The 23,486-nt window shown below is 37.6% G+C and overlaps 1 protein-coding gene across 15 annotated transcripts in view; it reads left to right on the plus strand.

Moving 5' to 3' along the window:
- The window catches only part of MPDZ (multiple PDZ domain crumbs cell polarity complex component), a 175,293-nt gene extending 153,460 nt beyond the window's left edge, over positions 1–21,833 (plus strand). For 8 of the 15 annotated variants that reach the window (XM_010807804.4, XM_010807808.4, XM_010807810.4 and 5 more), the window contains 14 exons: positions 660–834; positions 3,771–3,916; positions 4,650–4,733; positions 4,914–5,107; positions 7,294–7,441; positions 9,977–10,063; positions 10,836–10,926; positions 11,513–11,590; positions 11,832–11,875; positions 12,669–12,791; positions 14,033–14,137; positions 14,683–14,795; positions 15,585–15,708; positions 17,576–21,833. In XM_010807804.4, coding sequence (XP_010806106.1) covers positions 660–834; positions 3,771–3,916; positions 4,650–4,733; positions 4,914–5,107; positions 7,294–7,441; positions 9,977–10,063; positions 10,836–10,926; positions 11,513–11,590; positions 11,832–11,875; positions 12,669–12,791; positions 14,033–14,137; positions 14,683–14,795; positions 15,585–15,708; positions 17,576–17,722 — 1,659 coding nt within the window. In that variant the 3' untranslated portion in view covers positions 17,723–21,833. The remainder of the gene's footprint in view (positions 1–659; positions 835–3,770; positions 3,917–4,649; positions 4,734–4,913; positions 5,108–7,293; positions 7,442–9,976; positions 10,064–10,835; positions 10,927–11,512; positions 11,591–11,831; positions 11,876–12,668; positions 12,792–14,032; positions 14,138–14,682; positions 14,796–15,584; positions 15,709–17,575) is intronic. The other 7 variants (XM_005209940.5, XM_010807811.4, XM_024995850.2 and 4 more) reach the window with 2 other exon arrangements.
- Positions 21,834–23,486: the final 1,653 nt, after the last annotated feature.

Here is a 23,486-nt window from a genome sequence, read left to right on the forward strand (position 1 = left end):
CTATCAGATCTAATCCCTTGAATCTCTTTGTCAATTCTACTGTATAATTCTAAGAGATTTGATTTAGGTCTTACCTGAATGTTCTAGTGATTTTCCCTACTACAGGTAGGGAAACTACAGGTTCTTCAGTTTAAATCTGAATTTGGCAATGAGTTCATGATCTGAGCCACATCTATTCTTATTTTTGCTGATTGTATAGAGCTTCTGCATCTTTGGCTGGAAAGAATATAATCAATCTGATTTCGGTATTGACCATCTGGTGATGTCCTTGTGTAGTGTCTTCTCTTGTGTCGTTGGAAGAGGGTGTTTCCTATGATCAGAAGTGGGTAAAGCACCCCATATTCTTCTAAGGTTGTAAGGATCCAGAGAAATGAACAGTATTAATTAGAAATGTTACAAGTGAAAGCTCTTTCTTATATAATGAAGAATATAGTCTGAAGTAGACTTTTTGGCCTTAATCAGTATCAGGAAATTTAAAAAACTAGAAACTGCAGCCATTCTTTCTTGACCTCTTGAGTCCTGGCAGGGAAAAAGTTGCCTCTGACTCTTCTCTCAACCATAGATGTTTCCAGTTACAGCTATCATAGTGGCTTTTTTTGTGTGTAAGTCTACTAACTTGCCTTTAATTTTATTTCTCCTCCACCCCAACCCCCTGCCAGTTTATTAACCTTCTGAAAACTGCAAAGACAAAAGTGAAATTGACGATTCGTGCTGAGAATCCAGACTCCCAGGCTACTACTTCAGGAACTGGTACAGCCAACGGAGAGAAAAAGAGCAGCCCCCAGTCTCCAGTGGCCCCACCGTCTAGCTCTCCGGAACCAGAGCCCATGCGAAGTAAGGGCTTGTCTCCTGATGGTTCTCACACATGGCATGTTCAGACTCGGTATCAAGTCCCTGCTTGGGAGCCATCTGCCTGTATGTAGTCCACTGCTTGATAGGCTGTAGTCCGACAGCATTTTGGTGAAAGGATGGTACAAAGAGAAGGGATCTGGTGCTGTACATTAACCAGCCATAGAACCTTGGGGAACCCATCCAGCCACTCTAAGCCTCTGCTCACCCAACTCTAAGACAAAGGAGTGATACTCTTTGCTCTCCAAGGACCTTTTGCTAAGAGTATCTGTGACTCCAGGTATCTTACTAATACATGAGAGATCTCATTTTGTACATTCCTTGTTTATACTACTGAATAAGTAATGTAACTTCTTGGAACATCAGTATTCTCATTTTTAATATGGATACAATGATACCACTTCATTGGTAGAATCAACTTTGCCTGGCACTATATCAAACTCCTAAAATGTTGCTCATTGCCACATGTACACAGTGGATATGAGTTCTTCCTTTGGGTGTAAACAGCAGATACTGTTGAAGAGAACGAAGTAGATGAAATGGTTGGATATGGAGCTTGGGCTGACCATTTCACATGTAATTGAAATGTCAGTCTCGTACATTGAGGCAAATTATTCCTTTGAGGTTCTTTTTCAGAAAAATCACACTGATTTTCAGTAAAAGAATACATTTCAAGCTTTGTGGCATTTAAAAAAAGTAGTTAAAAACACTTTGTCTGCATTTGGAGAAAAAAGCTCTTTTAGTTTCTAAACTGAAACTTTCAGTTCTTTTGACAGGTTTTTAATGAAACAGCAGTTTAAAACATTTGTAATATAATTGGTTTAAAAGTCTGTTTTTATTTTTATTTTTTTTCTAATTTTATTTTATTTTTAAACTTTACATAATTGTATTAGTTTTGCCAAATATCAAAATGAATCCACCACAGGTATACATGTGTTCCCCATCCCGAACCCTCCTCCCTCCTCCCTCCCCATACCATCCCTCTGGGCCGTCCCAGTGCACCAGCCCCAAGCATCCAGCATCGTGCATCGAACCTGGACTGGCAACTCGTTTCCTACATGATATTTTACATGTTTCCTTGCCATTCTCCCAAATCTTCCCACCCTCTCCCTCTCCCACAGAGTCCATAAGACTGTTCTATACATCAGTGTCTCTTTTGCTGTCTCGTACGCCGGGTTATTGTTACCATCTTTCTAAATTCCATATATATGCGTTAGTATACTGTATTGGTGTTTTTCCTTCTGGCTTACTTTACTCTGTATAATAGGCTCCAGTTTCATCCACCTCATTAGAACTGATTCAAATGTATTCTTTTTAATGGCTGCATAATACTCCATTGTGTATATGTACCACAGCTTTTAAATTGAAGTATAGTTGATTTATGATGTGTTAATTTCTGCTGACTCAGTTGTGTATATATGTGTGTGTGTGTGTGTGTGTGTGTGTACATATATATATACACGCATTCTTTTATATTCTTTCCATTAGAGTTTATCCTAGTACATTGAATCGGAGAAGGCAATGGCAACCCACTCCAGTACTCTTGCCTGGAAAATCCCATGGACGGAGGAGCCCGGTTGGCTGCAGTCCATGGGGGTGCTAACAGTCGGACATGACTGAGTGACTTCACTTTCACTTTTCACTTTCATGCATTGGAGAGGAAATGGCAACCCACTCCAGTCTTCTTGCCTGGAGAATCCCAGGGACAGGGGAGCCTGGTGGGCAGCCGTCTATGGGGTTGCATGGAGTTGGACACGACTTAAGCGACTTAGCGCCTGCAGCAGCAGTACATTGAATATAGTTCCCTGTACTATACAGTTGGACTTTATTGCTAAAAAATCTTAAAGTAATAAACATCTAATGGAAGTAATCCTTTATTTAGAAAGACTGAATAATTCTCTAAAATGTTAAAAAATATAGTAATTTTGTAATTTTTCAATATTAAGTTGATCCCTAAATAGCATGTCTATAAACATATAAGATGCTAAATGGAAACATAGCATAAAGGAAAATATCTTTCACCTCTTCTTACCATTTCTGGAGCAAGAAACTAGTCTGCCTCTGATTCCTAAAAAGAACGTTTTCTCTAAAGCTAATCTATCAAGTCTACCAACTTTCTCTGAATATGCTATTTGCTTATGAATATTTCTTTGAATATGCTTTTTGGTATATCACTAAACGTAATATGAAGACTCTCATACAGCAGAGTATGAGATTATATTCTCCTTATTTTTTCATAATCCAATCTTATTTATTTAATTTTGAGCATATATGCACCAGTATTTAATATTCAAGTTTATAACACATTGAGACATTAAGAAACAAACTTCCGGTGGGGCTCACTTAATGTGTTATAAACCCAGATATTAAATCTGGTTGCATGTATGATTTGATTACAAATTTGATTACATAAGGAGAAAACCAAATCAGAAACCTAAAAAGCCATGAGTGGCAGGCACCATGACCAGAATTACTGATGTTCTTTATGTTTTGTCTTCCCTGAATGTGAGTTAGGTCTCCACTGCATATCTCAGTTCTAAGTTTTACGAATCAAAATTTCTTAAGAGATTTGTTTGGCTCCCATGAAACAGAATATCAGAGTGAAACTAGCAGCTGAGTTCAACTCTATTCTCATTCCTTTTACCTATTATCTCCAGTAATTAAAGAAAAATACAGAATAGTGCAGAAAATAATTTACAGGTAATTTTGTACCCACTACACTAAGGTAACAATGATGATGTAATTATTTGTTGGATGGTTTTAAACACAACTAAAAGATTACGGTGGAATCGAAGTCTTCTTTGTCCCCAAACTCGGGCCCATGTTTCTGCTCCATCCCCCAAGGCAACCAGTGTGGTGAGTTTGATGTATATGCCTTCTGACCAATTTTTATTTGTATTTCACTTTAAACTTACTTTTAGGTACAAGCAGGTCGTCAACACCAGCAATCTTTGCTTCTGATCCTGCAACCTGCCCCATCATCCCAGGCTGTGAAACAACTATTGAGATTTCCAAAGGGCGGACAGGACTGGGCCTGAGCATCGTTGGGGGGTCCGACACACTGCTGGTGAGGGTGCAGTCAGAGATGCTCCACATATGCAGCCTCTTCAGTGGTCCCTGAGAGGTCACTGCAGGGAAATTGCCATCAGCCGTATGAAATGAAATACAAAGACTTAGGCAGTGTACCATTTCTTGTTACTTTAATTTGTGGGGCAATTACTCATTTACTTTGAGTGAGTCAACACTGACTTAGTAATATTCCTTTATACTTGTGATTGTGCCCTTTAGGTTCAAAATGTTTGTGTTAGTTTACCAGTTCCTGCCATATTTTAATCGTCTTTTTACTGACTGGATATCATTGGGTTAGACCCGTACTGAGAAAACATTTGATAAATTGGATAATTTATAGACAAAAATTTCTAATTGTCAAAAAATGCATTTAAAAGCCATTCATTCCACTTATAAATAGGAAACGTGAGGCATATCTGTTAATTTCATTTGTGGATAGGAAAGGTGATGTGTATCTATTATAAATAAGTGTGTGGGTGATTTATGTATTTTATAAATTTTTTCTTTAAAATTCCCTGTCATTTGAAAGAAATACAAATTTCTTTAAGACTTACAGCAACTTGTCTTGTTATGCTTTTCTTTGAATTTTGATGCATGCCTCACATACAGATATAGTCAGTGTATAACCCTTATCAGTGTCTCTAAGAGTACAGTGTGCTTTGACTGCATTTCTGTTCACCATCCCTAGGGAGGATGGGGTAAAGCATGGTTTGTTTTGTTTGTGCCCTTAGGGTGCCATTATTATCCATGAAGTTTATGAGGAAGGAGCAGCATGTAAAGATGGAAGACTCTGGGCTGGAGATCAGATTTTAGAGGTACAGAATGCTGTGCATTTGACCTTTACCTCAAAGGAAAGGCAACTGTGGAGAGGGTGGTCTTTGTTTCTCTCCCTGCCCCTTCCTTTTCTCTTTCTCCCCACCCCTTCCCTTGTCCATCTTTCTTCACTTTACTCAACTCATCTACTTCCTCACCATCTGTGTCCCTCTTCTGTACAGGTAAATGGAATTGACTTGAGGAAGGCCACACATGATGAAGCAATAAATGTCCTAAGACAGACACCACAAAGGGTGCGCCTGACGCTGTACAGAGATGAGGCCCCATACAAAGAGGAGGACGTGTATGACACCCTCACCGTCGAGCTGCAGAAGAAGCCAGGGAAAGGCCTGGGGTTGAGTATTGTTGGTAAAAGGTATGACTAATCAGGGCAAAGGCAGTGATTTCCTGGAAAGGATTGAACTTAAATTTCTTTGAAGAGTACTAGTAGTAGTAGAATCTTTATCACCTGCTTGTGTTCTGTAGGTAGCTACTGTCAGCTGATGCTGGGAGGGATCGGGGGCAGGAGGAGAAGGGGATGACAGAGGATGAGATGGCTGGATGGCATCACTGACTCAATGGACGTGAGTCTCAGTGAACTCTGGGAGTTGGTGATGGACAGGGAGGCCTGGCGTGCTGCGATTCATGGGGTCGCAAAGGGTCGGACACGACTGAGTGACTGAACTGAACTGAACTGAACTGTCAGCCCATGCAGCAGTGGAACATCAGAAGATACTAATTTAGACTTTTTTAGTCGGTATTAAAAGATGCTTGCTCCTCGGAAGGAAAACTATGACCAACCTAGGCAGTATATTAAAAAGGGCATCACTTTGCTGATAAAGGTCTGTATAGTCAAAGTTGTGGTTTTTCCTGTAGTCGTGAATAGATGTGAGAGTTGGACCATAAAGAAGGCTGAAAGAAGGCTAATTGCCAAAGATTTGATGAATTGTGTTGTTGGAGAAGACTCTTGGAAGTCCCTTGGACTGCAAGGAGATCAAACCAGTCAATCCTAAAGGAAATCAAGCCTGAATATTCATTGGAAGGACTGTTGCTGAAGCTAAAGCTCCCATACTTTGGCCACATGATGTGAAGAGCCAACTCATTGAAAAAGACCCTGATGCTGGGAAAGATTGAAGGCAAATGGAGATGGGGGCAACAGAGGATGAGATGTTTAGATAGCATCACCAACTCAATGGACATAAATTTGAGCAAACTCCGAGAAATAGTGGAAGACAGAGGAGGCTGGCATGCTGCAGTTCATGGAGTCTCAACGAGTAGGACATAGCAACTGAACAACAGCAACAAGACAAAAAGGCATTTGGTAATTTTGAGTACCTGCTGGGTGCCAAGAGATCTCTAAGGTTCTGGGAAATAAAGTTAAAAGAGGCATGAATGCTAACATCTGAAAACTCAGTTTGGTAAATGAGAATTAAATATATTCTTGCAACAAAGGAATCTATTAATGAGAGACAGAAACATATTGTGAGGAATCCATGGAAGCAAAGGAGAAAGGGATCATGTGACCTTATTTAAGGAAAGTAGGTTAGGAAAACTGCTTTATAAAAAAAGTGCCTGAGATGAAGCTAAAAGTGTGATATGTGAGAGGTGATCTAACAAAAGGAGAAGGAGGATATTCTAGAGAGAAGCATCAGCATGACAAGAGCACACCACCTGAAGGAAACAGAGAGTGTAAATTAAGAGGCCTGGAGTAGTAGGTCAGTGAATTTACATAAATTGAATACCTAATTTATTTAAATATGTATATATTGGTAATGTTAAAAATAATTTAATCTAGTAAATTCCAGCACAGTTATTCTAAAGATGGGAAAACCGTATCACACGATGAAATGACTTGTTTGAGGTCAAGACCTTGGCAAGAAGAAGTGATGCAATTAAACCTTACTAAATGTTTCTACATGGTCATCTTTATATCTCAACAGGAAGTCATTGAGTTATTTTTACTTTTATGAAAAGAAGGTTGTGAATAAGCTTAATAGTTGTTCATTTTGCATAAACCTATCTTGTATGAAAGTTAGACCCGTAATGATTTAAATGAGACATCACAGCAAAGGTATGTAATTTTGAGTAACAAATGGTTTTAGTTTGAGACACATCCGTTGTTTCTTTTAAGTAATGTTAATGATGTTGTTGATAATAGCAACATATTTATATAGGCACAGGTCAATATCCATTCAAGGCTTCAATATAGTGTAGAAAGAACAATAGATTTTTCTCCCGGTGACTGACTCTTAAGTCCCTTTTTTTCCATTTAGTAGCTATGTGACCTATAAAATGTGTATAATAACCACTTCTACTCACAGTTTTTAAGTGTTGAATAAATATGCTTATGAAAGATATGTTTAATCTATAAAATATTATAAAGACATAAGATACTATTATTATACAAAATTCTCAGTTTCACCAGTGTTGATAAAGCAATAAAAGTTTTAAAGTCATAAAAATAGAAGTAAAATTTTCAATTCTAAAATGTTAGCCTTTTTAAGCATTGCATTCCAATTGGGAAAAAATAATAATGGTGGTATTTAAAAATCACACTTACAGAAATGATACTGGAGTGTTTGTGTCCGATGTTGTCAAAGGAGGCATTGCAGATGCTGATGGGCGACTGCTACAGGGAGACCAGATACTGACGGTGAATGGAGAAGACGTCCGTCATGCAACGCAGGAAGCCGTTGCGGCTCTGCTGAAGGTAGAAATCCAGTGCCATAGATGGTTATGTGTAATAGCGTAGGAGAAGGAGGAGCTGCCACATGCAACAAGTATTCATTTAATATGTTCTCTCAAATAAGACATATGTTAGACAACATACTTCAGTGGTAAATCTCTACACTTATGATCAGCTCTTTATTATATAGTTATGTATTTATAGAGTAGTAGTAAGTATTTTCCCCTGGAGAAGGAAATGGCAAACCACTCCAGTATTCTTGCCTGGGAAATCCCATGGACAGTGGAGCCTGGCGGGCTGCAGTCTGTGGGGTTGCAGAGTCAGACACGACTGAGTGAGGGAGCACACACAGTAAGAAGAATTATGAACTGAATATCTGTGATCTTAGCAGATATTTTATCATAAAGTGATTGTTATGTGGTTCTTTTCTTGAAAGAAAAGCACATCTTCAGGCCACAAAAGAGGGAAAAATGTCTTTATGTCAATTCACCCCGCCTCCATATTTATATCTGGATGTATTCTTACGACCTCTGGCATAAGGGGAGAATCTCATACTGGCGGGGATGCTCCCACAGAAAGGCGGGAGATCAGAGGGGGCAAGCAGAGTACCTCTGAAAGTCATGCTTTCTGGACTGCCCCGCCCTGCCCTAACCCTTTACTGGGCACACTAAGTTGGACATCTTTATATTGAGTTGGCCAAAAATTTCATGCAGGTTTTTTTTGTACCATCTTATAGAAAAACCCAGATGAACTTTTTTGCCAACCCAGTATTTCCCCAGAGATGAAGAATGCATAAGAGTGTTTGCAGATTTACCTGGCAGTTCCTTCAACAGTTACCACTGTTGTTAATTCAGTAATTATAAGGCCTCCATCCCAAGGTATAGTTGCTAAGCTTAAATACGTTCGTTTTACATTGTGAAGTCTCTTTCCTCCAAAGTAAATTCCATGAAGAATCATTTGCTGATTGGAAAGGCAGCACCGGTCTAATTTAAAAAGTGAGTTATAAAATACAGGCTGGTCACTTAAAAATACAGTTCTTGGAAATTTAGATGTATTTCCTCTCAATTCTTATCTCATTGTTTTCCTTTACCTAACACGTGTTTTTATGACCCGAAGTGTAGTTCAAAGTTGACTAGACACCTGTTGCCATCAGAATCCATGTCGTGTGGTACACGTTCAGTAACATGAGCATATAACTTCATGATATTATTAAGCAGCAGTGGATAATGTCAGAGGTCTCAGATTCTAGTCAGAACCTCTTCAGTTGTTAAGCTGAGCTTCACAGAGGGATTTCAAGTGAGCATATTGTAGTTAACCTCTGGTTTGCATAGGACCTGGTATGTATATATAAATTTAGTTTTTAATAAAGCACACTTAAAATATCATTTCTTCTTGGAGTTATTTTCAAAAAATAAAGTAATTAGAGTTCTTTAAGGAAAAGTCTCTTCCTTCAGGAGATAAATTGAAAATGATAGTTAATTCTGTGAGACAAAAACCTCTCAAAGATACAGAAGGAGGCATCCATAATGTAACATAGATAATTTTAGAACCAGTTAAATCCTCATTTAAAAACCAGTTTGCCAGTATATGATGAGAGCCTTAAATATCCCTGTAGCTTTGCTATTTGTAACTGCTGCTGCATTTTGTTGTTTTGACTTAGTAATTCTTCATTTTAAAGTCTTGCATCAGTAATCCTCAGTACACAAAAAATTTTACATAGGTAAAGTTCATTGCAGTGCTCTTTGTTATAATGGAAAATCTGGAAGCAACACAGTTGACAATACTGCATGTGTTTGACATTTTGATGAGCATTGTATGTGGATTATTCTATCACAGCAGCCTATAATGATCTCTGTTTTTTAAAATGCAGAATAAAAGACTTATCAAGGTAGATGTCTGTTAAGTTCACACAGCGAGTAAATCACACAGACTGGATTTAAACCAGTGTATCTGACTCCAAAAAGCCGGTTCTCACCCCCCTCATTTTGCTGCTTCCACATTAGACTGTATAGCACTTCTTGCATGCCTGTGATTTATTTGTAAAGGGCAACAGGGAAATTTTCCTCAATTCTCATTTGATGTCTACAGCAGTATGGCTTAAATATTGCGTAATAGGTCTATTCAGATGCAGTGTGGCAGTAGAGAGCTTATGTTATCTGAGTACCTCTGCTATTGAAAGCAAAGCAACTTGTTGCAGCAGTGGTTATTTATTGCTTTTGTTATGTTGTTTAAAATCCAAATTCCTTAGCTCATTTGGCTCTACATTAGTGTGTTGCATGAGAGAATTGGTTGATTCTCCACTTCTCTTTGCCTGGACAGACACCCTCTCCATGTAAATCATGAGCTAGTAAGACAGACTACTACTGATTTGTTGTTACAGTTTTTACTAGTTTTAATGTTTTAGAAAAACCTTTCCACAAAGGATGGGAGATATCTTTGCCTGTAGAAATTCCAAAGGAAACATGACTTTCAAAAACCCAGCCGTAAAGAATAAAATGTAATCCTAAAGCTGACTGTAGCATTTTATTTAAATGTTTCTGTCAAACAACCTCCCCCTAGTGTTCCCTAGGTACAGTAACCTTGGAAGTTGGAAGAGTCAAAACTGGTCCATTCCATTCGGAGAGGAGACCTTCTCAAAGCAGCCAGGTACGTAGCTGTGGAATTCATCAAGGTGATGCAGTTCACAGGCCGAAAGGAGTTCAAAGATGGCCTTTCCTGTCAGTCTGTCCAAGGTCCTGTATGCAGGCCTGGCAGCATGGCATAGCAGCTAGGGTACAGAGTTTGAGAGATGGGAATGGACAGGCAAGCAAGGTGAAGCTCTTAAGTAGTTTGTGAGTCATTCTGAGAAACAATCCCAACCATTCTTCTTTTCTGACATGATTCTTTTTGCATAATCTCAAAAGTGAACCAATTAATACATTATAAAGCCTACCAAGATAGCATATGTTTAAACTATTCTTATAGCAAACATTTATCAGCCAGCATTCAACTGAAAAGAATCTTGTGTAGGTGAACTGTACAACCTCACCACTACATATAAAACACAGTGATAGCCTGTCTTAAAGACCTCACAGTCACCCCTAAATGATTACCATTTGTTTCCTGTCCCCTGGCTCTATTTCTGCAGTTGTGTAAGTTCGCATCTGTGTGCAACTAGATTAAATTTAGAGATTAGCTTGGGTGAGATTATGTTGGAATCAAATTCTTTTACCTTTAATTAGTTATGTCGCTGGGCACATTCTTCCTTGAAAACAAAACTCAGTGGAAACTGTGTATATTGATTACCTTTCTAATTATCAAATGCTACTATTGCTTAACAAGTATTTCTAAGTGCATTAAAGTAATTATGAAATAAGTCATACTTAAGGGGTATTATTACTTCCCAAACTCTCTTAAGACAACTGTTATGTCTTTGTAGATGAGTGAAGCCAGCCTGTCCTCATTCACTTTTCCACTTTCGGGATCCGGTACACCTGAGTTACTGGAAAGTAGTTCAAAGAAGAATGCATGTAAGATTGGACTGAAACATTGAGCATGATTTACTGGATTGAATTTTGGCCATCAACACTGGTTTTTTTCCCCCTGTTTTACTTTACCTCTGAAGCTTTCTTCCCTCTAAATCATCCTAAACTCTAACATAGGTGCAAACACGAGTGCCTGCAAAAACTGAGAACAGCATGAAGCAATGCCTGTGGCAGCGTGTCCCATTGATGTTTTCCCTGGGAGACCTACTAACATTAGAATCAGTATTCTGTCATTTTTTTCTTACGAAGAAGATTGGTGTGTTTTATTTTTATCCCTGTTCTCTATTTAATGTAATAGCAATAAATCAGAAGATGCCATTAGTTGAAGCCATCTATTTTTCATAAGATTGCAAAAATGTTGATTGAGAAAATGAATATGATCCTCCTGTGTTTTAATTACATGAAATCATGATGCAGAGGGTTTTTTGGCTTGGAGCATTGGTTGAAAGTTGTTCAAATTGAAGAAACTAACCATATGGCAGTCTCTGTGTGCAGTGACTAATATTCTAGAAGTTTAGGCACTTAAGTCCATGGATTCTTGTTAATGTTTCCATGACTTTATTCCTCTCAGCTGTGCACATGTGTCTCTCTGTCCAAAACACATCCTGTCCTTGCCTCATTCAGAGTGGATTATGCAGTTGTATAAGCGGTGCGTGAAATAAGAAGGAAGATATGGGATGGTGTGCCATTTTTTCAGTTGGGAGCCCCTCTGTAAGACAGATGTAATCATGTGTGCTAGTAACTTTGAACACCCTATTTCCAAAAACATTGGGGTACCTCACTTAGGTACTTAGTCCCATTTAGTTTTAGAATCAACTAAAATTTAAACTATTATTAACATTAAAAATGTGTTAATAATCATATTTTTCTCTTGTTTTTTTCATTTACAGTGGCATCTGAAATACAGGGATTAAGAACTGTTGAAATTAAAAAGGTAATGGGGAGAGAGAAAATAGTATACACGCTGATGGCTCCAAGGTCGTCTGCATGTTTTCCTGTTAGCTGCCTCACTGCTTTATGGGACCATCTGATAAAATATGTATTACATGCAGTGAAAATAGCACAATCTAGACTCTGCTGAATTTCCTTGTTTGAAAAATCGTTTTTGGTATACCCTTTTTTGCCCAAAATGGTATCAACCCAGCCCCACACAAAATATGCCGGGCCTCTCTGACTTCTTTTATGGATCAGTAAACCTTTGCCTTCTTCAGACTTTCAGAAGAAGTTTCCCATTCTTCTGAAACAGATTCTTCTGACAGCTATATACAACAGAGAAAAGAAAAGCAAATTTAAGTGCTGAGCACGCTTGTAGACACTTCATACCATCGCCATTTCATTCAGTAGTCACTGCAGCTCTTTGTAAGAGGCCCGGTTATTTCCATTTTGTCCGTGAAGAGCTAGAGATTCATTGAAAGCAGTGGACTTGTTCCAGGTCCCAGCATTTGTTAGTGTGGGTTTGTGGCTTTGAATGCAGGTCCCTGTTGTCCTCATTCCCTGTAACATGATTTTTATTTAGCCTGTTGTGGTTTCTTTTACCTCCCGAACAGATGCTTAGTTTTCTAAGTCACATTAAGGACTTGTATCAGATAAATTAATGCAGTTTTCTTGGGCATCCTTTTCCTCCCTCAGGTCTAGATCAGAATTAACTATAGAATGCTGTGCCAAAGAGAACAAAAGCCAATGAAAGATAACAGTTTGACCAAAATACTCTGTCTGTCTTGTGGCAGGGGCCCACTGACTCATTGGGTATCAGCATTGCTGGAGGAGTGGGCAGTCCACTGGGTGATGTTCCTATATTTATTGCGATGATGCACCCGAATGGAGTTGCAGCTCAGACGCAGAAACTCAGAGTAAGTTCTACAAAGTCCCTGGTAGCCTTAGCAAATCTGCCAATAGGTTTTATAAGCCCTTTGCATCTGGCCAACTGTTGCAAGCAGTTTGAAATGTCTCTATCAGCTTTTAAATCAGCTAATCTGGCTGCAACAGGGGTTGCTTTGAGTAAAAAATGAAGAAATTTTAAAAGAAGAATTTGCTGTTGTAAGCAATTTGTCAGTAAATGAAATGGGATAATTTGTAGTTGTTTTTTAATATTTTTATTTGCTTGAAATCCTGTGGAAGAAGTTAAAAGAAAGCAGAAAGTACTCTCAGAAAGTATTGGCAGAGTGAAGTAAGATTATTTTTTTGAAGTGAAATTTTTTATTTACATGTCTTTTTGGTATTTTATTAAATTTCAAATTATCATTTATGTTGCATTTATTTTATTTATCTGTTTTGCAGAAGTTTGATGTAAATGTGATTTATACTGTGAAACTACAAAACTTGCTTCAAAATTGAGGGATTTTTCATTTGTAGAGCACTATGATAGACTTTATGCTAACTGCCCAGTTCTGAAATCATGTGACTATTCCATTAGTAACTCAGTCTCTACACAGTAAAATCTGTATGGCCTCATGCCTTAAAATTGTCTCAAACAATGACCACTGCTTGGAAATGCTATGTAAATCAGTAATGGTTCAATCTCCCTTTGATATGTGAATTTCTGACTAGCACTTTAGAACTAATTGTACGGATAACACAGGGGTTAGAAAACTTTTTCTAAAGGACTTTTCTCTAAAGATGAATATTTTAGACTTTGCAGGGCTTATGTGTCTGTATTGCAGTTACTCAACTCTACCCTGTGAATGCAGCCAAATAATTGTGTCTGTCCTACAACCACATTTTACTTACCAAAATAAATGGGGGGCCAGTCTTGGCCTATCAGCCACAGTTTGCCAACCCTTGACTTATAGTCACAGATAATGTATGTAATAACAATATCCAGAGGAATTCCTGTTCACAAATGATAACAGATGCAGTGTTCTTTGGAGAAATGCAGAGAAGGGAAGTCTGGTTCCCTGCCCCTGGTCCCAAAGATGATAGAACATAGCCATTATGTGCAGCTTCTCTGTGGTTGCTGCTGCTAGGAATCGGAGGTTTCCTTGGTTATATTTCTGGTGCTGATTAGCAGTATATGTGTCGCGTGGAGGCTGGGGAAGCAAATGGTCCCCCTCTCCATGGCTTTGTAGTAGATGGCTATTTCTCTCCATCACAGGTTGGGGATAGGATTGTCACTATCTGCGGCACATCCACTGAGGGGATGACTCACACCCAGGCAGTTAACTTACTGAAAAATGCCTCTGGCTCCATTGAAATGCAGGTAAGATTTTTATCCCAACTCTTCCGATTGTGAGTAGCTTGAGGACACATGAGCTTTGATGTTAAAACTATAAAGTGAAATTTCCTGCTCGTATTTTATTTACTGTTTCCCTTGAACAGAAATGATTACATTGAGAGTTCCAAGAAAGTACATAGGAAATACATTCTGTCACATTTTTTTCTTAATGTATGTATTATTTCATAGTTTTTATATCTAAGGGGGAAAATTCTCAGTCTTGGCAGAATATGATTAATTGCTGAAATTTTCAGTGGTGTGATTGAGTGGCTTGTATTCTAAAGATCTTTAGAAATCAATTGCATGTGATACCATGTTTGAAAGCATCAAGAACTTGATAGAATGGAATCAGTAGAATATCCTTAGTGTCAAAGATACCTCTGGACCTTATGAAATTTATGTTAACAAAAATGATTAAGTGAATGATGAAATACACATTTTTAATCCCAGTGCTCTTTTTGAAGAAGAATTACTGATGTCTTCCTAGCCACATGAGCGTGTTTTTCTATTTATATTTCTTCTGTGTTCAGGTGGTTGCTGGAGGAGATGTGAGTGTGGTCACAGGTCATCAACAGGAGCCTGCCAGTTCTAGTCTTTCTTTCACTGGGCTGACGTCAAGTAGTATATTTCAGGATGACTTAGGGTGAGCTCACATACTATCATTTGTATGTCCCTATGAGCCACATCAAGGTGAAATGATGGGAGATAAAGTATAAAATCTGAAAGCCAGGTGTGTCTAAGCTCTTTAAGTTCGGTATGGATTTAGTTTATCAAAGACAGGTAGGTAGGTACATGACAGACAGGCATGTATGTGTGCTACTGCTCTTCCTACATTTTCATCTCCTGAGTTTTTTGAAGGAACATTTTAGTCTTGGGGTCAGTCTATCCTTTTAAAAATGTCTATATTACCTAATCATTTAATAGATCATACTTTTGAGTAAAAAAACTTGACAATTACCCAAAACTTGAGTACAAAAGAATTAGAATATAGAGAGAGAAGAGAGGAGCATATTAGAAATTTTAAATTATTTGATGCTGCTTTTATTTTGTTTATCTATTTTTGTCTCTGAGCTTGGGAATACTGATGTTTATGACTTATTCCATCTTAGTCTTTGGTGCTTGTTCCTCTCACTTTAAATGAACTGGAAAAAGAAAGAGCTGCTACAGTGTACAATGAGAAGTTGCCATAAATATGTTAGGTTAAGGGTAGTATACATGGGTAATAGAATCAGGGAGTTAAGTAGGACTTTATTAGATTATGTAAATTTAAGATATGTAGCACAGCAGACACTGACAATTGAAGCATCCCCGAATACCCATGGTTTTCTCACTGTTGGTGACAGAGAATTATATCAGCTTTAGGTGGGTGTCAGATAACCCATTGATACACATAGAAGATCTAATGGCTCTTGTTTTCTTGCCTTTTCTGTAGGCCTCCTCAGTGTAAGTCTATTACCCTAGACCGAGGACCAGATGGCTTAGGCTTCAGTATAGTAGGAGGATATGGCAGTCCTCATGGAGACTTACCCATTTACGTTAAAACAGTGTTTGCGAAGGTAAGCTTTCAAATTTTAACTACCCTTTCCCCCCCAAAATGTTCACTAATAGTGGTCAGCAGCTGGCTTATTAGTTTATGGCCTGAGGTAATGCCAAATGGTCAACATTTGATTATTTTCTTGCACAACTCCCTACAGGAACAGGTCATTAAGTATTTTTGTCCAATTTGAGGTTTAGTTATGTTTAAAGGAATATAGGCTCAAACTGAAGTTCCATGGGTGCTCTCAACAATATACATAAAATTCATGAACTTGAGTTAGACAGTCAGGCCTGATTGTTTTCCTTTGCAAACAAGATGCATATAGTTGAATGTCTTTTGAAAATAGGACATTTTAAATATGTGTATGTTAAAGAGCTCTGGCATTTCTTTTTTTTTGCATTTTTTATTGTGAAATATAAAATAGGCACAGAAGAGTACATGTAATACATATGCAGAATAGCTAAGATGTGTTTATTTTGCAAGTTTCATTTCATTAAATGGAATAGAAAAATAACTGCTAAAATTTTTTGCGTATCCAGCAGCCCTGTCACCTACCACAAACGAGCTATGTGTATTCAGTGTATGTGGATTCAGTGAAGAAAAGAAAACCATTATATATAGTTATAATCATATAGCATCCTGTTGGATGGGAAGAATGTTTAGGATGCAAGTTATTAAAACATTAGTGAGGCTGTTAAAATAATTTAAACCCATATAATTATTATTTGGTAATTTGTTGTGAAGACAATTTTTAGGAACTATAAAATTAGATGAAATTTCCTACAGGAGAAAATTCAGATTCTCAAAATTTTGCAGCACAAAGAAACAATATGTTTAACCTACTAAAAGATTTCATTTAGGGGCTTTAGATTAGTGTATCATTCTTTTTGAGTACTTACCTATGGAGGTTTCATTCTATTATTATTTTTTAACCAATATAAAGTGCTATATCTATAGCAATCTAACAATAAGCCTATTTTGTGAGATTTTTTTAAAGCCATTGGTATGTCCAAAAACACAAATAGCATTTGCCAGTAAATAAAAGAGTCATGCAATCCTTTTTCTCAGCCTCAGAACAGTTTATTTAAGGCATGCTAGTTAGAGCATATTTTAAGAATTTCATCATTATGGATTCCTCATTAACTTTTCCATATTTTTTATCTTATATTTAATTGCATAATTGCCTACTGTAAGTATGCCTTAAGATAGGGTTCTTCTACAAACAGCAGTGTCTGTGTTTAGTCTTAATCATTTAGGGCCCATAAGGAATATGAAGACTCCATCTACGCTTGGGAAGTAAAGAATCAAGCAGCTTAAGCTTCCTTTTTGAAGCCACAGAAAGAATTAGGATTAGAGTTTGCATGACTTGGGCCTCATCCTGCGCTTGTCAACATACATGTGGGCTTTTGTGCTTCTGCAGAACTTTGGGTTCAGTGGCCCTCATGTCATTGTCCTATAAAACTGCTTTTGTCCTACAAAACTACTAATCCTTTGTTTTCTTTCTGTAGGTCTTCTTTACAGGATAAAAAAAATCTTGGATTCTATGAAATCATTCCTACTAGGCATATTCCCAAATATTCTTTATTAATTTGAGTTCCCACCAACTGCTGTGCTGAACAGCCAAAAAACCATCCAACTAATCTACTGACTGCTAAATTCTCCCTCAAATTGGAATCTCAGTGCTAAAGCCATTTAGGAGCAAGGCTTCCTTTGTGTCTGTTCATCATTGCTTAATGGCTGTGGAGCACCCGTGGAGCACTGAGAGCAATGTGTGTGTACACGCAGAGCAATTTACATTCTTGTTTGGATCTTTTTCTGTTGTGTAGCTGTGAGGCAGCATTTTTTTTTTTTTTTGAGTAGTAAATAAGCCCACTTTATAATTGCAGGGAGCAGCCTCCGAAGATGGCCGTCTAAAGAGGGGTGATCAGATCATTGCTGTCAATGGGCAGAGTCTGGAAGGCGTAACCCATGAAGAAGCCGTTGCCATCCTTAAGCGGACAAAAGGCACTGTCACTTTGATGGTTCTCTCCTGAATTTGCTGCCAGAATTGAGCCACTACAACTTCTCCCTCTCATCCCACACTATAAAGAGAGTGATCCTGCACATTCTTCCCAGGCTGTGTTCACTGGGCTCTTCAATACTGTAGGAAAAAAAATAATATTTAAGTTTGTTTTGTCATATGGAAATGATTTTCTTACTGACACCCTAGCATCACATTCCCATTCTCTTTATATTTTGTGATGCAAACTCAAAGAGAAGGGCTCTTTGTTTGCATAGATAAAGCTGATCTTTCTTCCTGAAGATACCTGACATTTTATAATCAGGTGGGCAAATTTTAATGTGTGATCAGTGGTTAGTAGAGAAAGAAAAAGTCACTCAAAAGCTAACCGAGGAAAAGTGGCTTCATGAAATTAAGGTGAAAAATGAAAGTATAAGGAAGAAAATCTCGAGTTTTATAAAAATGTATTTTGTTAATCTACCTTCTCTCCCCACTTCTAACTAAGAAAAGTTGTACTGAAAGTCTTTAAAAATTCTTTCAATATTTAATTATTTTAAATATTACTTATTAAACATTGCATCTCCTAGCTCTAATATATACATATATAGTTTTCTCCAAAAATGGGCTTCATGATTGAGTAAAATAGCAGCAATAGGAATCAATGTCCCTAAATTTGTAAAGAAACCATTTATTGCACATCTTGAGGTTCATTTTCATATTTTACGTCACCTTTCTATAAGTAAAATGATGGCCTTGTCCTGTATTGACTGTGGTTTCTCTAGAAAGCCTCCATGCTAACCATTCAGGAGCGTGGAAGGGTCTCTGAATTGTCAGTGCTGGTATTAAGGGATGCTTTGCTGAAAATGTGTCTGTGTGCTGTGCAATTGGTTTTCAGTTAGTATTAATCTTAATGACAGAGAAAAAAGCAATGTGTTAGTAATTATTTTGGTTGTATGCCATTAGTAAATTGATAGAAAAATTAAGGGGATTAACATAACTTAATTTCATTGCTTTATATTAACATCTTATAATACAATAGTTTAAGAATAAGGGAAACAGATGGAACTGTTTATTGAGACAACTGGTGAGGAATTATCATGTGTTCATTCCCATTTTAGAGCGTGAAACTCCTACATTAGAATATATAAAGTCATTTTGAATATTATCTATATTTGTAACAAAAGTAGTGTACAGATATTTTATTACAGCACTTTTGTGTAAATGCAGAATTGAAATGAATAAATAAGTTTCATGGTACACCAAAAAAAAAAAGGCAGGCATATTATTTTCTGTTCTTTTCACTGGGAAAGAGCTTTATTGTTCAAAATTTGCAATTTAAAATTGGTTTTTATCATGTCTAACTGAACATATGGTGTCCATAGTTACAGTTAGAGGAACTTTGGACAACTGCATTATGAAAAGCTCAATGTTTTTTATGCCCAGATTTTTTATGTTAAAGATTCATAAACTCTGCATAGAGGAAGAAAACAGTATTGAAGAGAGAGAGGTGTTGTGCCTGTATGTGCTTTTCTGAAATGCTATGAGTGAAGCAATGTTTTGAATTGTTCTTTAGAGGGATCAAGAATTAAAGCATATTCAGATAGAAAAAGTCATAATGAAAATTATTCTTAATAGCATGAGAAATATGAGTTGAACACTGAACAAGGAATTGGGGAACCTTTGTTCTGCCACTTCTTTCCCTAATTAACTAATGAACATATGCATTCCCTCTGATTTATCTCCTGTGTGAAGTGATAGGTTATTTTATCCCAAATCTTATTGTCAAGTTCTAAAATATAAAAATTCTGTGATTCTTAGATATACAAAATGAATGGATAGAGCTACATGTTCCAAGAATTCAGGAGATATTCTTCCCAACTAACTCTTGTAAACTGAGATACCTGATGCTGCAAAATACATTTCAGGATCCCAGTGACACAGTCAACTTCTTAGTCGCCAAGGAATGGCCCTTCAGCATGAAGGCATGTCAGGATCCTCTCATGGTTGGCTGCTGGAAGCTGAGCCACCCACTTTTATGTTTTAACTAGCAAAGGTCTTATGGAGGCCACTCTGTGGCATGCCCTAGGAAGGCAAGTTAACCAATGAATGTTGGCTTGAGTACGTGTGTGAGAGTGCTACAGTGACAGCAGCCCAACAGGTAACTGTACTATTCTGTGTAGCATTGCCCCCAAAATTATGTCTCCCAGGAACCTCAGAATGTGACCTTATTTAGAAACAGGGTATTTGTAGATGTAGTCAGTTCAGTTAAAATGAAGTCATGCTGGATTATAGTGGGCCCAAAATCCTTAAGAGAAGGCCAGGCAGAGACAGAAAGACATAGAAGACCATGTAAAGATAGGGAACAAAAAACAAACAAAAAATATCTGCAGCCACCAGAAGCTCGATGAGACTAGGAAGAATTTTTCCCTGGAGTCTTCGGAGACACCTTGTCCCTTAATTTCAGACATCTGGCCTCCAGAACACTGAGAATCAATTCCTGCTGTTTTAAACCACCTCATGTGTAGTACTTTGCAATGGAAGCCCTAGGACACACTTAACAGAGTATCTTGGATGTTTTTATATTCTTAGCTACCATTGCTGTGCCTGGCAAATACGAGAGACTGTATACATTTTTATTCAGTATGTAGATGATTGAATTATAAGTTGTGGTTAATTTCATGGTATTACCTTGTTTTAGTTAAGCTAGCTATGGCCTTTATATTGAATTCAAAACAAAGCAGTGGGAATGCCACTTAGGGGTGTGGAATACTAGGGGAAAGCGTCCCTCCTGAACTGCTGTTAATTAACAAAGTCGAAGCATGTGGACACGAAGAGAAGGAGGGAAGAAAGGAAGGAAAAGAAGATTTGAGAGGAAAAGAATATAGATACATCAGCATTGGAGAATGACAGAGGCTTATGCTTCTTATATTATTCCTTCTTGGAAACGTTAAGATTTCTCGGTGGGGAAGGAAGAAAGTGTTTGAGCAAAGAGTTTGAAGACTTGAACATTATAGTATTAATGCCAAATGCAACTCAAGACCATGTACAACTCACGATTGTGGCTTGCCTGTAATAGGTTCAGTATATTTGCTTGTGTGATTAAATCACATCGATGAATGCCAGACGTTTCTGGTTTCTTTGTGACATCTTCTGAATGATGATGATGGTGAAAATGATGATGTGTTTAATTTCAACATCTACTGATACATAGCAGCTGATGTTGCAGTGTGGTGTAGCAAGTCAGTAGAACCCATTTATCAGAATAGTGATGGAATTGGAAACATGAAAGATTAAGATTCATGAAAGACAAGAAAAAGATTTTTTTTTCCCATTTTAAGGCTCTTGATAAAGCAGATTTTGATTGATTCAAAGAAGCAAAGGAAGCTCTTCCCTGCTCTGAGATTACTGTGCCAAGCTGCCTTAGATCTGGCCATCTAGCTTACTGTCTGAGAATGCCAGACGGTGATTTAGTGCCTTTCTTCAGATCTCCATTATGGTGAGTGGAGAAGTTGAAAGGATGCCTGCAGGGAGACGAGAATCAATAAGCTTTTGAGGTCTAGGTGTGGAAATGTCAAAACTATCATCACCTGCTTTCAGCAGCCCTGGTGTGTTGTTTCGTGTCAGTGACAAGTATTCTGGAATGCATTTGATTTGTGCAAAGATGTTCCTCAACTTTGTCTACCAAAAAGTAATGTTTAACTTTGACTCTTCCTAAAGGGAGTTATTTTATTTTTACAGCGGGATTGGACTCTGTTACCTCAAGTAAAGAAAAAATGTTGGCGGCAGGAACATTTCTAAATGAAGTGTGTGGAGACTAGGAAAGCAAATATGGTTACTATGATTTTTGTATAATTGACCTTGCAGCTTTTTGCCTTCAAAATATAGTTCCTCCATTTTATGTAAATTAGAAAAAAATTTTATCATTTTTCTAGGAATTTTATTTAGCATTCAAGTACTGGTAAGTTCAGTCATAGGCCCTACAAAGGAATTCTTTCAAGACAGTGACAGACAATGGTAATGACCTCAGAATTCTCTCACTGAAAATGTTTCTTGATGTTTCAAAAAAAATTACAACCATCATCAAAAAGGCAGCTTCTAAGAGGGTGCTTTAACTTGTTCATTTAATAAAGGACATTTTTTGGAAAGTTGTGTCATTTGCTGATTCTTCGTGATCGTTTCTCCCTCCTTCCGACATCCTTCCCCTCCTCACATGTGTATTTTCTGAAATAAACAATTACCCTTGGAAAACCTACTCTTTCTCTTTTTTTCTTATTGATGTATTAGAAGTTGTGATTTTTCACGTGAGTCTACCCTGAAGTATTTGGCATTCAAAATTCCACTCTCTAAATTTCATTTCCCTAAAGGTCTTTTATGCATTCAGTAAAACTTAACAGATTTACCTTGCTTTGGAAAATTAGATAACTGTTTAAACCATGCCTATGATAAGCTGTCAAGGAATGTGATGGTTATTGTAGTGGTATATCCTGAAAGACATAGAGTAATATAAATTCAGTAGCTTTCTTTAAATAGATTTGTTTTCATTTTTATATAACCATATCATTTTGCTTCTGAAGTTGGATGCAAAATAACATCACCAATTCAATGGACATGAGTTTGAGCAAACCCCGGCAGATAGTGAAGGACAGGGAAACCTGGTGCACTCAGTCCATGGGGTCGCAAAGAGTCGGACACAACTTAGCAACTAAACAACAAAACAGTTTGAGTGGTTTTGCATAGACTCTTCATGGTGTTTATCATGTCCTCATACAACTGCTGCTGCTGCTGCTGCTGCTAAGTCACTTCAGTCGTGTCCAACCCTCAGCGACCCATGGACTGCAGCCCACCAGGCTCATCCATCCATGAGATTTTCCAGGCAGGAGTACTGGAGTGGGGTGCCATTGCCTTCTCCGACAACTCTGCTATTAATTACTAAATATTTATCATTAAAATAGACTCCCATTTAACTTAAGTGTGCTTAACAGCAGAGTTGTATCTCACTACTTTAAGTGGAAAACCATGTTATTTGCTGTAAATTTTAGGGTAACTATGAGCAAAAGCAATGTTATTAAATTGTCAAAATACCATTGCCTACCAAGGATGAAAACTTGAAGTCTACGCTCTGTGAGGGAGATTTACAAATACTAGAATGGTGTTAATGACTCAGTGGAGACACTCCTGGACTTAAAAGAACTGAAAGAAAAATAGCTTGTTCATAATGTGATTTAAAGTTTTCTAGTGCCTTGTCATTATGCCCTACAAAAAAAGATCTCTCAATATACTATCTGTTTGGAAAAAACTCTGAATGGTTTTGTTTGTAGATTCCTTTTGAAAACGTAAAAGGAAGCCATTCAATTCCTATTTTAAGAGTATTAGTTAATGAGGTTAAGATTTTGTGTATAAGACTTTCACTGAAATCAGAATTGGGTCCTCACCTCCAATGCTTTAGTATTGGCAATCTGAGTTTGAAATAAAGGACAAATGACATAAATTAATGGAGTAAAATTAATGTTGTGATAATATTAAATAAAGCTAATGTCTCCTGCACCTGGAGGGCGATGCAGATGGTAGGCATACCTAATTATGCACCCTGCTGCCTTTAAGTGTACTGATAAAAATCTCTCAGCTGAGTATAAAATATGTTCGTTCAGTGGCTCCAGACACATTTGAGTAAGACAGCAAGCACAATACATAAAAAAACATAGCCTAACATATATTTTTTTGAGGAAAACATGCAATTCTGTGCTGCTGTTGCTAAGTCGCTTCAGTCGTGTCCGACTCTGTGCGACCCCATAGACGGC

The sequence above is a fragment of the Bos taurus genome, chromosome 8 (assembly GCF_002263795.3).
Source record: "Bos taurus isolate L1 Dominette 01449 registration number 42190680 breed Hereford chromosome 8, ARS-UCD2.0, whole genome shotgun sequence".
NCBI lineage: Eukaryota > Metazoa > Chordata > Mammalia > Artiodactyla > Bovidae > Bos > Bos taurus.